Genomic DNA, 15404 nt, shown 5'->3' on the forward strand with positions numbered 1-15404 from the left:
TAGTTACTAAACTTTGTGCGTAATCTAGTAAATAAATTTCCCTCCAGTATCATTTTTAAAAATATGATTTAGTATACCAATCACATTTCACATCTTTTCATTAGAATTCTCTAAAATAAGTCATTAATTTGAAAATATAATTACTGTTGTTACAATAACAAAACAAACAATCTGTCGATACGTCTGGTCAATATATGAAAACTTATCAATATTTTTTTAAAGTGTTTCACTTGCACACGATTATTATGCAGATATCTTAGGAAGTGTGCTTTTTGTTTTCATAAATCGCATTCTACTTTAGCTTATATGATTGAATATTTTTTAGTTTTCTTTTAATTTAACCCTGTTCGGATACTTTGTATGTTAAAAGAAAATTCGTGTGTTTTTACTGTTTAATATCTTTTGATTACTTAAACAGACTTCATTACTTTATTTCAGCAGGTCATACAAGTAAATGACATTTTAACGTTTATTCAGTGTTTATGTACATTTGGCTATGACGTAGTACTTTCTTTGGAATCCTAGATGTAGATGACAGTCAGTCTTAAGCAATGGTTTTCGTTCTCACAAACGTATCCAGTCTAGGGGGTTGAGTCATTGCCTTATAAAAAAAATTTAAAACAATTATTCAAAATTCATTAATTTAAGTGCATGTACATCAGGAATAAGTCAGAAAAATTGCCCTTTTGTGCATGACTATTGTTCAACTCTGTAATTTTGTAACATATGTCTTTGGTTCTGAGTTTGATCCATTTGAACAACAATCTATTTGAGTATCATTTTTTTTTTTGAAAGTAAAACAGATTTTTTCCTTAATTGAATATATGTTATATTATTATGACTTCATCTATTGATTCATACAGCATCGTGAATATGAACTTTTCTTTCCAACTGGCAACAATTGCATAATTTAGACATAGTGGACCACGATATCTAGGCACTGACTACATTAACAATTTTGTTCAAGAGGTAGCCTGGTTTCTAGTTATAGTCTCCCTTTGTATATGGTAAATATCTCACCTTTTAATCAAAGTTTTACAGGTGAAAGAGATTTTTAAAAATAGAAATGAAAATTTTGTTTCTGACAATTTCAAAATTGAAATTCATTCATTCTGCAAAAATCAAAGCACTTTAAAACATCGGATTAAATGGTTCTCTGATAAAGGTCTTTTGTATTCTTTATTTAAAAATCATAAAAAGGATCTAAACATTCACTGATCGTATTTTTTCAGGTTAGATAAATGATCATGAAATTTTTTCTTATAATTACCTACTTTCTACGTATATCATTGAATGGTTTTGTTCAAAGCCAAAAAAACTATGCCTATCGATTCATTTTCCAAACCACATTTCTGCTGATTGTTGAACAATGAAAAGCGTTTTCTTGGGCTTTTGTTTCCAAATTCAATTTTATTTTTTAAATCTTATGTTTTAAAAAGAAAGATTGATTAAAAAATTGATTAAATAACATTCATTAGCAATAGATGTCAACTTTGCATCTAACTTGATAAATACTATACGCAGTACTTAAATTACATCTTTTGCAACAATATTAATGCATTACTTAGTTATTTAAATAACTTTATTAATCTCTCACCTCAAGTCGGTATCTTTTAAACTTTTGTCCGTCGGGTGATAAAACTTCCCTGAATTCTGGCTTCTCGCTTTTTTGGGTACGTTTCAGCCAATCTGACAAATGGTCATTCAAGTCCGCCAAAACGCGGGAACTCGTTTCAAGTTCCGGCAGAGAATTATCGGTAATATAGTACACTCCCATCGTTTTAAGGAAACTCCTGATGTTTTCCTCGTCCTTGTCATAACTCCTGGAGTTGAACGCTCCGTAGAAATACTCCTTGTACTTTTCTTGTTTCCCTTTCGGTTTCCTCGTATGTTTTGATTTCAGCTGCTTCAGTGACTCGGGATCTCTAAGTTTCAGTGTGAGGTACTTGAGTAAGGACGCGTTGTGAAGGGACATCTGTGTCCTGTGTATATACAGATATAACCGCGACACCATGACTTTTTTCAGTCGTTCTATACTACGACTTGCAGATTTTTTCATGAATAATCGCTGGTAATTTCCTTTACTTAACGATAAGAGTTCTGTTTTTCGAGTAACATTTGCATTCTCCATATATGTCTTCAATCCCAATAATGTTTCAGTTGCACCTGTCATTGAAATGTGCAAATATATATATATATATATATATATATATATATATATATATATATATATATATATATATATATATATATATATATATATATATATGTATATATAATCCAATAGAGATACACCATTCGCGAAGAAAATATATCAATTAAAAATCGGCTGCAATATAGCTTACCAATGATTTCGTTTCCTCCAAGAAGACACATTTGGAAGTTTTTGTGAGACATTTTCTTCTGACGTAATGATTCTGATGGAGTGATATTCACGGGGACCTCTCTGAGATAAGATTATAAAATCATTTTTTTCTCTAAACCAGGTTGTGTAATTAAAAGCTGTGCTATTTTATGTATTAAGGTATTCTTTTTTTTTTAAGTTACAAAAACCAATTACTATTTTTAGTACACAATTACTTAACATTTTTAGTATTCACACAAATGATATGCTTAGTGTTTTAGTAATAAAAATAAAAACAAGACACCACAAGTATTGTTGAAAAAGATGAATTTTCAATAGACAGGTCTGTAATAGTAGAAAATAGCTAAAAGTCTAATAAAAACTGCTTGTTTTAACACATTGAGATTCTTCTTTTTATTTTCATTTTATTTGCTGTTCTAACGGAAATTGCTTGGCGGTGATTTTGTTAAATGTTATTATTGTTTTTGGGGTATTGATGAAAGGTATCTGCGCAATGGAATTTCAACATTTTCTGTTGATTTCCGAAAAACTTAGGTATCATTTGTGATCTTGAAGTTAAAAAAATGTTATCGATTCCTGACCAGTTTCGCGTAATTGTGTGTCAGTAAAAAGCAACTGGATCGCCAATTTGATGAAATCTAATCTGTTTTGCCATGGGCGTTTTCATGGTCATTAGCAAAAATGGGTTACGACCTTCCGTTTCATGAAATTCATCTTTGTCACGTAAAGTAGTTAGAGCATATAACCATAATCAGTACTAATGATAGGTAGAATAGCCCCGGATATCCATAAAGGTAATAGAAATACAGCGTATACTTCACTTATATAATAATCTGATGTTAACTAAATCACCAAGTAATAGTGGTCTTGAATGAGAGTGATGTTACGCTCAGAAACAGTGACGTAGAACACAATAAATTAAGTAACATGTACAGTGTATGTGAGCGCTAATTTTTAAGAGCTAAACGTCACACTAGTTTGTACCTCTGTCTTCCTATTGACACCCTTCGCTTCCTAAAGAACATAAATCAAAAAAACAAAGACTCAATAAAACACTGAAATACACACCCTTAAACGGAGAAATTGATGACTTTAAGGAGAGCACTTAATGTGAATCAATGCAAACTAATTCAGTAAAAGTCCATTTCCGTTTGTTCATCGAACAATTGAGATATTTCACATTGTGGTGTAATTAAGGGATAGTATGAATCAATAAAAGGCATATAACGATTGAAACAAACGTTGCTACATTGTATTACAGAAAATAATCAAATTTATGGACCTGACCTAAATTTACAAATATACTGGTACAAAGGAGTCAAGATTTCTGTAAATTCTCGAAAATGCATTATTGCTTGATGGTCTTTTCCCTACAAAACTTTTCCATTCCATTTTGATATTCAAAGAAGCTAGTTATTTATTAAGGTTGACTTTATTAATATATTTTTTTTAAATATGAATGATTTTGAAAGTTATCAAAAACCGTTAAAAACTGTCCAGAATTTTAATAAAACATTTTAATAAAACACATGAGAACAAACTCTCTAGGTATGTTTGATAACATTACGTACGGTGGGAGAAGTTCCGGAAGTAATCGTTTCATTTCCGTCCACATCTCCGGAAACTGTTCTTTGTATCCTCCTTGGTCGATCAAAATCTCTACTTCTCCTCTAGAGTTGAAATTCAAACAAACCAATATTACGAGAGCATTTTGTATTTCGTCCAAATTTATTTTCGCCATAAACTACGTCACCTAACTTTTATATAAACATAAATCGTTTTATCTATTTCTTCTTCTATTTAAAAGTACTCACTCTGTGATAATGTAAAGGTTCTCAACTGCTTGGCCTTGTCGCACAATGGGGCTTCCATAATAGTGAATTTCTCTTTTTAGAGATATTGCCAGAGACTTTTTCATTTTTGGAGACCAGAAAGAAAATAATGGATTGGTTTCCACAAACTGAGTTTTGTCGTGGAACTCTTTTTCGAGGACATCGCGGACGGATCGGTTGTAAAGCGTCCTGTCAACCACCATGAGATCCGTGTCCTCATCCACCACAACACTGGCGGTCCTCACACAGTCCTCTTTGATAAGGGCAATCTCCCCAACCGTGTTACCCTCGACTGAAAGGGATTTTCATATGAGTAAGGAAGAAATATACTATATGCTACATGCTTCGTTACTTTTATAATACCAACTAACATATATCTTTGATGGATAGCTTGATGTATGAATGCTTAGACGGACGGATTGAACTTTTGTCGTTTAACGTCTTGTCTGGAAACGATTTCTGTGATGTTATATAGGAATTTATTTGTATGAATTTAATAAAAAAAAATTCTCCCCTTTCTAGCTTCTGATGTAAATTAGTCATTGATCTTCTTACATTAACAAATTTATACACATATAGATAAATTGAAAAAGGTGAATCTATTTATGTTCAAGGGTGAGGTCATGTTTTTAGCAAATTTTAATTTACAGTCTTAAGTCTGTGGTATTTTTTATGTTTGAGGATCCCTTGTTGTTAGATGACCTTGAACTCAAACAATGTATAAAATTTAAAGCCCATGTGTTGATAAGGAGTCTAGAATGCATGTGGCAGACAAAACAAAATAATTCGAACATGATAAATGCATTACCCGACGTCCATACATGCTGGCCCAATGCTGCTCTGTCTAGCTTGCCCTTTGCCACTGCTTTCTCTATCAGCTGTTTGACTTCCTGCTCATTTTCTTTGTCTTGGAGGACGTAGATGGACATTTTCCCGCGTAAAATGATGTATAATCTAAATTGAGACAATAAAAGAACTGTCATTATCTAAACTGTATTAATTGGTATGGGGAATGTTTTCGAATTTTTTAAATGTTCTCTTGGTGAAGAAGAGAAAATTTGTGAATAGCTTGTGATATATGGACTTCTAAAAAGAATTTTTAATCTTAAACAATGAAACTTATCTAAATATTTCATGTAAAGCTGTGTCTCTAGGTTTGTTTATCTTTTTGTTTACCATTGGCGCAAAGGATATATCTACCTGTCTCCATTATCCCCCTGTTTTATGATAACTTCGTCCTTTTTTGGTCTCTCAAATATACAATGTCGTATCACGTCTTTGATTATTTCTTTAATGAAAAAAAAACGAATACATTAAACGACAAACATATTTAAGTTTAATCTGTTTCCAAAATACTGATATATCAGTTACATTCTTAATTTAAAGTTCTCTTGTTTCTTGGCTTCATTTGCGATTTCGAGTAAAGCTTGGTAGCATGAAGACAATGGCTTAGTATGTATAAATAATAGCGTTTGCTATTCATAAATAAGTCGGTAGATAACCGAAAGACAAATAATACGTAAAATACAATGAAGTTTAATATGATAGGTCATATAAAGTTGAACACATTACACATTATTGAACTAAAGTTTGTCAACAATGATTACCAAATCGGTTTGCTGGTAGGCCCAACATTATAAACATAAAAAAATCTTGGTTAGTTTGTATCATTAAACGTTAGTCTACAGTACATAAATAGGAAGGGCATGTTTTGTGTGTGTAATGTTCAGTTGGGAAGAAAACAAGAAGGAATTAGGTTTACGATTACAATAATTCAAAGTGGCGCGCTTAATCGTTCGGCCAGCCATTATAATTAAAGGTATGAAACGCTCAAAAAGTAGGCAGGTACAGCCTGAGGGATTAGAAGATAAGTCCTTAAGCTTCATTAACAAAGCTAACTCTAATTCAGACTCTACGACAAAGATAATAATAGATTACAGACCATTTTAACGCGATCAATTTATACCTTATTATTTCATGTACTTTTTAAATTTTTAAATATTGTGCTCAATTTGATCGCTGTTTTTATTGTTTTTATAATAACTATTTTAGTATTTTGGCAACAATCAAACTGTTCTCTCTGAAATTTAATTACAACTATTGGATTATTTTCTTTTTAAGTGGAGAACTAATGTTTCAACAAACAAATGATCCAATCTATAACAGTACATATGACTGGGTTTTTACAAAATTAAGATTACTTAATTTATCTATAAGTGAAGTAAGTGTGTCAACTAACAAAACGAAAGGCGAAGGACTAGGCAATAAATGCTATGGCTGCTGAATGTTATACATATAATGCACAAGTATAATTCATTTTTTACCTGGCAACTGACGGACAAAACATAAGGTCCAACTGGCACAGGTTGCACTAGAGCACTGTCTATGTGTTTTAAACAAGTACATGTATTTAATATGTTTGTATTGAAAGTTAAATCAAGACTTATAACTGACAAAAACATATTTGCTCTTTGTTTTAAGGAATATTTAAAAAAAAGAAAAAAGAAGTAAGTCATCGGTTCAAGCCACGGTCCGGATTTCGCATCGCTTTCCAAAAAAAGAGAGGATCGTGTGTATTTGCCGTGGTTTGTGTCGATATGTTCTGTTCGGAATGCAAAGGTAAGAGTTAATCTGGAGTCAAATGCTACAACTGAATGAAAAAGGAAGGAGGCAACCAACTGCATCTTATATCTACTTATCTTGAAGAAAAAATGCAAGCGTATAGATTATATATGTGAAATAATTTTTATATAATTATGTTGATATTCGAAGCTTTTTTAATAACAATGTGGTCTTTAGCTTGTTTTGTAGGTTAAAATTGTGTACTTCCTAGTGGAATTGGAATTTGTTATTTGGAGTTTTTAAGAAATCATTATACATTTATATTTTCTTTATGGCATAGTGTTTGACAATCCCAGATTAAAACAATGGGAATTTAAAACAAAAAACTTGTGTTCTTTCTTTAGAAAAAAAAAACAAGGTTGCTTTTTCTAAAACGAATAAAATACTGGTTTATAAAATGCTTTATGTTTCAAATTTTTGATTCATTCGGTCATTAAACTCTTAAACTCTTTAAAAGATCGCAGCATGTGAAATATGTGCATGTATCGAATACAAGCAATAGAATGACCATATGACACAAAAGGCAATTTTCTGTAGTTTGTGTCAATGTCCTCTTTAAATTCAAAAGAATACCTTCAGCATTCGTTTATGTCTTTTACCTGATTTCCGTACCAAAACTGCATTATGATCTTTTAAAAGACTCAAAATCATGGTTTCTTGAGAAAATCAAACACAAAAAATATCAAAGCAACAGTGCTTTATTTGATAAAGCGCTCCTATCAAAGTATCTTTCATGTCAAAGAATATTCTGCAAACAAATAGTGATATAAAGCTGTGATTCATTATGGGCGTCATGAAATACTCCCGATATACGTGTGTAGTTCTTCATTCATCAACAACAACATAAAAGGGTTTGTGCGTAAAAGAGCATTCATGAAAATTCAGCCTTACTTAAGGTCAAGATCTAGTAAATGATTTCAAAATTGTCTTTTTGGTGTTATTAGTTATGGAACTATTACAAAGTCATAATTGATTTGTTAAATCTTTTTCCTGTTAAATCGTGGGAAAAGTAATCCCGATACTTAGAGTCAATTTGGCATCATTTTAAAGAGGAGGTCAAGAGTTTGTTCAGTGCCGTTTTTGGAGAGACTGTAGACATTCTAGATATATTGCATTATATAAAAAATTGGACAAAACTCAAGATGTGTTTCTTTGTTTTCTTTATATAAATAAATATAGAAATTGACAGTTAAAAACATGATATTTCAATGTATTTACCAAAATACTAAGCCCCCGTACACCCTTTCAAACAATGCTTTTGTTATGAAGCATCTATCCTGAATTTCGTTAACATGTAGGCATCTTTCGTTTTCTAGATCTTGACCTTAAACTTTAATCGGAGTTGAGTTGGTCGTGTTACAAACTTGTCACTTTTAATCAACTTTGGACGTTCGATCTTTCCTTGCTAACAATTTCCATCAAGTGTTTCGTGTTATTTTTTTTCATCGAAATAAATACCATAATTAGCAGCAATTAAGTTCTACGTAAAAAGAACCAATAATTTATGGTAATCTACTTCATTTTAGCTTTCGCCGTAAAATATAAATATTATCCTTTCAATTAAAATATCATATTCAATCAGACAAAATTAGAAATGCGTTGGTGGGGAGAAAAATTGCTTAATACATAGAAAGAAAACAAATCATCTGTACTATAAACATGGGCTTTATGATCGTTTAGGAAGAGATTTAAAGGTATTAAAGAAATATGTCCGGAACTTATTGACTCTCTCAACAGGAAAATCATTATAAATCACAAGTACTTGTAAGATAACATCTGGGGTGCTTTTTTGTCATATTAAATATGCATAAATCATTCTGAGGTTTTTGTTATTTATTTTTTATTAATCTAGGTCGATTTCCAATTTGAATTCAGAAAAAAAACCACAAATTTTATTTGTGAAAATGTTTTTATTTATAAGCAGCCTTTGATTGACATTATCAAATCTTTTTGTTCTTTTTTAGTTTTTAAAGGTATTGATGTTTAAGGTGATTTGATTAATTTCACAACCAACGGATTGAGTTAGCTGAGGAGATCTATTACATTTCTCTAAGGCAGTTTTTATCAAACGCCAGTTCACCTTGGAGATTTTTTTCCCATGCATCGTCATTAGGATTGCCACAAAGGGTCATCAACAAAAACACAGTTTGCGAAAATCAAATAATATATCATAACCTGTTCCACCAAATAAATATAATTGGAGTCAAATATTTTTCATAAATATAAAGTAATATTTGTCTTTGGGGTGATTTTTAAAATATTTATTGAAAAAAATATCCTCCCTATAGAGATAAACAAAATAAATATAATTGGAGTCAAATATTTTTCATAAATATAAAGTAATATTTGTCTTTGGGGTGATTTTTAAAATATTTATTGAAAAAAATATCCTCCCTATAGAGATACACAAAATAGTTTCTAAAAAGGTTTTCAAAAAGTATGTAAACTAATATCTCAAAATTATACAAAATAGCCCTATATATCTGATAAAGTCAAATAATGCCCTTGACATCACATTTCAAAAGATTTTAAAAGGCGTATTTATCGCTCTCTAGAAGAGTAATTTGAGCTACTCTAGAAGTTGATTAAAACGAACAATCTATCCTGCTCGAGTCTAATGACTCAAATTTATCAATGCCTTTTAAGTACGGCTGATGAGTAGTCTTTGAGTATGTGGTAAAAACTAAAAATTAAAAAAATCATGAAGAAAGGAAGCAAAGAACCCCATCACTCACAAGTTTTGACAAATAGAAAGATTTAACTCTCCTTCAATTTGTCGTGATAAAATGTTTGAATATACGATCATTGTATAACTTGGGATAATTGTTATCAAAATGTATTGATATGAACTATAATTATTTGTCAACGAAAGATCAAATATGCCGATGTAGAAATGCACATCCATGAAGGGTCGCCGCGAGGAATTGGACAAACATGGCTGTATAAAAGAAGTAAATGAAAGCACCAGATGCCCCTCCAATGTCAATACCATCAATGCAATATTGTGCTCTCAACACTGAACAAGTTATTTCTGTATGTTTGTGCATGAAATCAAAGAATATAAGTTCTTCACTATATTCATAAGGCGCAGATGTTCATATCAAAATTTACAAATTTTTAATTTGAAAAAATAAATCCGAACATTTATTTAATTCGATATCATTTGGCTGCCCTTTGCCTTCGAATAGAACCTGCTGGGCAGCAATAATTATCTTGATTTAATCAAACAGGATTTTGATCGAAATTATTAGTGAAATTACTACATCATATCGATGCAATTTTGAAGTGCTTAACAAATAGAAACAGTGAGTGATCTGTTACCCGGATGAAAGAGGGTGTAAGGTAAATGAAGGCATGATCTTAATACAAACGGCCCTGGGTGTTTTCTTCCTAATCAACAAATTAGATGATCACACATAGGGTCCCTATGTAGTATAGGTACCTGTCAGATAGATCTTATCTTGCTCTTTAACAATAACAGCCATTACTTAACTAAAAATTAGGAACAATTGAAACGTCTTGATTGATTGCGTCATTTAAACTGTACACAAACCTCGTGTTCAACTATGTGGGCATTGTCAAAAGTAATAAGAAGTTTTGACAAGATAATTGTTTGTCATTCTTTTCAATTTTCATTCCCTCCTTTCTTTTCTTGTTCTCGTGTGAATCTTTGTATGAAAAGTCTAAAGTTACCGTTTTGGTGCTGGTTTTTAACCGAGTTAGTTCTGAACTCCTACAATATTTTAGTAAGGTAATACAAAACTTGGGGAAAGAATTTGCTATCTCCACAATCTAAAAAGGAATATTAAAAATTATATTTCTATTCCTTTCCGAAATGCGCAAGTTTGATCATTTCAATATGTTAATCACATGATAATTCCCACTTTACTTTTCTAAATGAAAGATAATTACACAGAAAATTTTTGAATCACAGAAACGCTAAAATGCGGGTATAAATGAAAAAAAAAATTACGGGAGGAAACCATTCGCAGAAAGACAACTACAATTAGAGAAATATAACATGTATCCTTGCCTGCTTTGAGGGACTGGAAGAGTGAGGATTTGTTCCTGAACCAGGCCACCAAGTCCATACACTCAATGTCTGTCCGATCCTCCACCGGCTTGGCTACCACCGATACCACTTTCTCATACATGGTATGCATGATGACAATGTGGGATATGTCACAATTCTTTTAATTTAACGACTTATAAGACAGTTTTTCCTCTTAAGATTGTCTGAATTCTTTCACGCTCTCATTGATGCTCTGTAACCAGAGTTTCAGGTTTTTTGGAAACTTTTTTTTTCTATTTTGTAACTGTCACAAATCAAGTCATCTTAACATCCTTTTAAAGCACTTTAATGTATTCAATTCAATAATGACACTTGCGGAGAATGTAAAAATCTTTTGACTTCAAGGGTCATAAAAATATATTTTGTAATAAAACCAGACTCCGTTTGGTTAAGCAATCCTCACTTGCCCAGAGACGGCGATGAACTAAACCAAAAGAACCAGTTCTCCACAAGAAAACGTGACTCTCCCCTCTGACGCTTAGAGGGAATTAAAGGTTCAATATTTCAATGAAGATTCGGTAAAAAGGCAAACCAATGTCGTAAACAGTATTTAAATCTTAGTGTGGCCCATGGAGCTTTATGGTCGGATTAAACCATGCACGGCTGCCTGCGCCCCCAGTTCAATCGTACAACGTTCAATAGCAGAAACTATCTCATTAAAATCCAATTTTGCAGTTGTATGAGAGGCGCGTTACGGTATTGAAGAAACCAGGTTGATATGGAGCAAGCAATCAGCAAGCAATCTATGGCGCCCTTATGCGAACCTATATACACTCTGCGTGCTATGATGGAGCCCAATCGATGGCAAACTCTATCACTTCTATTTTCTCTTTTCTAGTTCAAGTTATCGCTATTGTGCTGTTTTATTGCTATTCCGTTTTGTCCAAGCTTTCCTTCTTGTACCATCGTAGAAAACTGAATTATCAAATTTGGGATATGGATAAGAGGTCGTAAACATTCGATATGATATATGAGGGTCTGATAGTTTTTTAAATGTTTATATACTTTTGAAGTTGACATGCAGACAAACATATTATATTTTTTACAGCCCAGTCCCCCCCATAGCGTGTCCCCAATATATTGCGTGCACTGTATCAAAAGTGCTACAATAAAAAAGAGAGTTTCTGTCGTCAAATTAAATAAATTTTTATGTGTTAAATTAAAATTTTGGTTTGCCTAGGTGGCCGTGGGGTGAGCTCACTGGTCGCACACTGTTAGGAGAGTGGGTTCCGCAGGTCTAGGCCCGAGCAGAGATATTCAGCTCTATAATTAATGTAATACTGAGTGAATTTTCTTGTCTTTTATGTTGCATTGCATAAAATGTCGAGTCTATACAGTAGAATCAAGCTCAGCTTTAGTATGTAAAGCACTAGAAATGGTTAACGACATGAAACAATGAAAAATTGAAAGTAAACCGGAACATTCGTAGAGATGTTAAATCATCAATTTCAAAGGGTTAAGTATTAAGTATTAAATTGGCTAATGTGTTGGCAAGTTTAATTTTTTTATATAATGCTTGAAAGCATCGCTTGGTTCAAAATAACTTATATAAACTTGTACTTTGCTCCATTTTAAGAATTAAAATCCATTTTGCTGATTTGGGGTTATAAAAAAAATTGAAATCAAATTTGGAATAATAGGTGCGGGTGGTACAACGTACCAAAAGACGAGCACTTTCCTTCCAGTGACGTATAACGATCAAACAGCCAATAAAGAAAAATATTTGGACTAAAATTTTATTCTAATTTTTATTTGACATAAAATTCATGTCATCCCTACAGATAATTGTACTTGCAGCTATGAACATCATTATTTTAATTCAAATGGTTTTCCTGACCAAACTGATGCTTCAACAAAGTCTATTTGAATGTGTTAATCAAAATTAATGTATATTAGGATTTAAATTCTATACAGTAAAAATCAATATCGCGAATTAGTGCATTAATGTTAATATTTAATATTTCTTAACATATCATTATTCAGATGAGTGAACATGTCGACAGATTTAGCTACATCCAAAAAAGGACAAAACCTATAGGAAAAAAAGAAGAAGAATATAGAGCCTTCGACAAGACTTAAAGCGAATTCAAGCAAAGAAAGGGGAGAATCAATTAAACTGCTGTCCAAAACGGAAACACATAAATCACGCAACAAAAGTCTTGCTAGAGAATGGCGTTGTATTGCGATGTTGCAATTGGGCGTCAATTGGCTGATTTCAAATCATATCGTGCGTGAGGCGGTCGTTATTCTGCAGAGGTCGTATTTGACCCCAACCATATCAAGCCCTGTGCAGCTGATAACAAGGAAAAAATGAACGTCACACTGGGTGGTTGTGTGAAAACAAAGCAATTATCTGTCAGAATTGCAGTCGATTTTTCATTTCAGGGGAACATAACGTGTTTTGAAGTGTTTACATTACGGAAGCTTGATTTTCTTAACGTCATGCTGGTCCAATATAGTAACTCAAGTAGATTTTTTTAATCTAGAAAGAAAAAGGTGAAGATAATTTGCTGTATCTATCAGCATCAGCGGAAAATAAAACGCTTGGTTAACAATCATTGAAAATAAAATTAACGCAATTTGATCAATTTTCTTCAAAGAAGAAGATACAACACAAAGAAGAAATGAAAAAGACGAATCTCTCTCTCTCTCTCTCTCTCTCTCTCTCTCTCTCTCTCTCTCTCTCTCTCTCTCTCTCTCTCTCTCTCGTTGTATATAGGTGTCTACATGTATTCATTTTCTGTAGCATTAGATTGCAAAGAATACAATATCCAAACACTGATATCCATATTTACAATCATTTTTCAATTATCTGTCCAGGTTATTCAATCGGAAATGCCGATTCCTGCAATTAATAAAATTTTTATAAATTTACCTTATACAAACAACAATTAACTTGGTTTCTTTGTAGCTGATATCCGGATTCATTGTTATATCAAAAGTAAATATGAAATGATGTTGACACAAAGATTTTCTATTACGTGCTATCAATAGTTGATATATTTCAGGTGTTCATTTCGCTATCGCTCTGGCACCTTTATTTAACGTGATGCAGATTAGAAAAGTTTCAGGAAATCTAATGTCGTCTTTTAAGCCCCTTTCACAATTGGCGCACGAGCAGAAGCGACAAAATATTCGTGCGACCATAAAAGTTAGATAAGGTTCGTAAACTATTGGCAAAATAATCGCATATGAAAAAGTACTCGTACGAAACTCACACGATTCAGAGCGACCTTTGTGCGATGTAATTGCATTCATTTTGAATCTTGCAATATATCTTGCGTCTTTAGAATTGCGACTGTTGTACATTGAAAGCGAGTGTTGTAAGATAATGCGATAGGATCGCACGAAAGACCGGATGATTGGACGATTGAACGTGCGCCAATGCGATAGGACGAACGGAACTCGTCCGATCATGCGTTTTATTGTACGAATAATCGTACGAGTAAGAGGGGATACTGTTTCATTTAATATCACATTTATATCATAATAAAATAACTTTACATAAATATTTTGTAATAATAGATGCATCGTTTTATGAACGTTTAAATCATAGCAAGCCTTAACAGTGCTGCAAAGAGATATCGAAATTTTGAAATTCATGGCTCTACCACCCGGGACGCTACAGCTGGGTCAGATATGCTAAAAAAAAAACAAAAAACAAAACAAAACAAAACAAAAACAAACAAAAACCCAAACAAAAATGTCCAATAATCTTCTTCTCTTCTCCCACACATGTGAGGAAAAAACTGAATGCATGTACGTTATGATATCCATGAAGCCCTCTATAAAAGTTGTGAAATTGATGGCCCCTGGTCTGGCGGATTAGGGATTCAGGCTCCATATAGTAAAAATGTATTAAATCCTTGAAAATCTTAATCTCTATTCCTTTACATATTTGTTAAAAACTAAATACATTTCCATGAAGTCTTCTACCTTAATTGTGAAATTTATTTGTAAGGAAAAACTAAATCGTGGGTTTTTCAAATGGACTTTTAAAAGTGGTTTTATGCATCGGTTTATCCCCCCCCCCCCCACATTCTTCTTATAGGTTTCATATAGTCCATTTTGAAAAATTTCAAACAGAGAGGTGGTCGTCTTTACATTATTATAATTTTTCTATACTCCAGAATGAAACTTAATTATAAATGAATAATATATGAGACTCCTTGACACTTGAAGTTTGTGTATGCCATGGCTATATAGGTCTTACAACACTATTTTTACGAAGGTTCACGTCAAACCCTGGCTGAGGCAAAATAATTCCCAGAAGTTTGTTTTAAACTCGCTACCCGTGTCTAAAGTTGCGCAATTTTGGTAAGAATATGTATAGTAATTATAGTTTAATAATGGCGTGCAACCTATATGGTATTCGGGTTCAGGCCCATATTGGTCTCTTGTTTTATAATATGCCGCCTATAGGCTTAACGACATAAACCTCGTATTAAAAAGAAATAGGTGATAAACGTTGTAGTATTTTTGTTCTCATTATGCTGATTTACTGAAACACGAA

At 32.4% G+C, this 15404-nt stretch overlaps 1 protein-coding gene across 2 annotated transcripts; it reads right to left on the reverse strand.

The window, feature by feature from the left end:
* Nucleotides 1-378: 378 nt before the first annotated feature.
* Nucleotides 379-11522, reverse strand: LOC105317232 (cyclic nucleotide-binding domain-containing protein 2). 2 transcript variants are annotated; one of them, XM_066068042.1, is made up of 9 exons: nt 10853-11513; nt 5398-5485; nt 5006-5151; nt 4180-4489; nt 3937-4035; nt 3350-3379; nt 2346-2446; nt 1598-2166; nt 379-601 (listed from the first exon to the last, which is right to left on the reverse strand). In XM_066068042.1, the coding sequence occupies exons 1-9, from the start codon at nt 10980-10982 to the stop codon at nt 545-547; spliced, it is 1530 nt and encodes a 509-aa protein (XP_065924114.1). In that variant the 5' UTR covers nt 10983-11513; the 3' UTR covers nt 379-544. The 2 variants fall into 2 exon arrangements, with proteins under 2 accessions (XP_065924114.1, XP_065924115.1); XM_066068043.1 differs by lacking the exon at nt 3350-3379 and having other exon boundaries at nt 10853-11522.
* Between the last annotated feature and the right edge of the window lie 3882 nt (nt 11523-15404).

This window comes from Magallana gigas, chromosome 8, assembly GCF_963853765.1.
Source record: "Magallana gigas chromosome 8, xbMagGiga1.1, whole genome shotgun sequence".
NCBI classification, from domain to species: domain Eukaryota; kingdom Metazoa; phylum Mollusca; class Bivalvia; order Ostreida; family Ostreidae; genus Magallana; species Magallana gigas.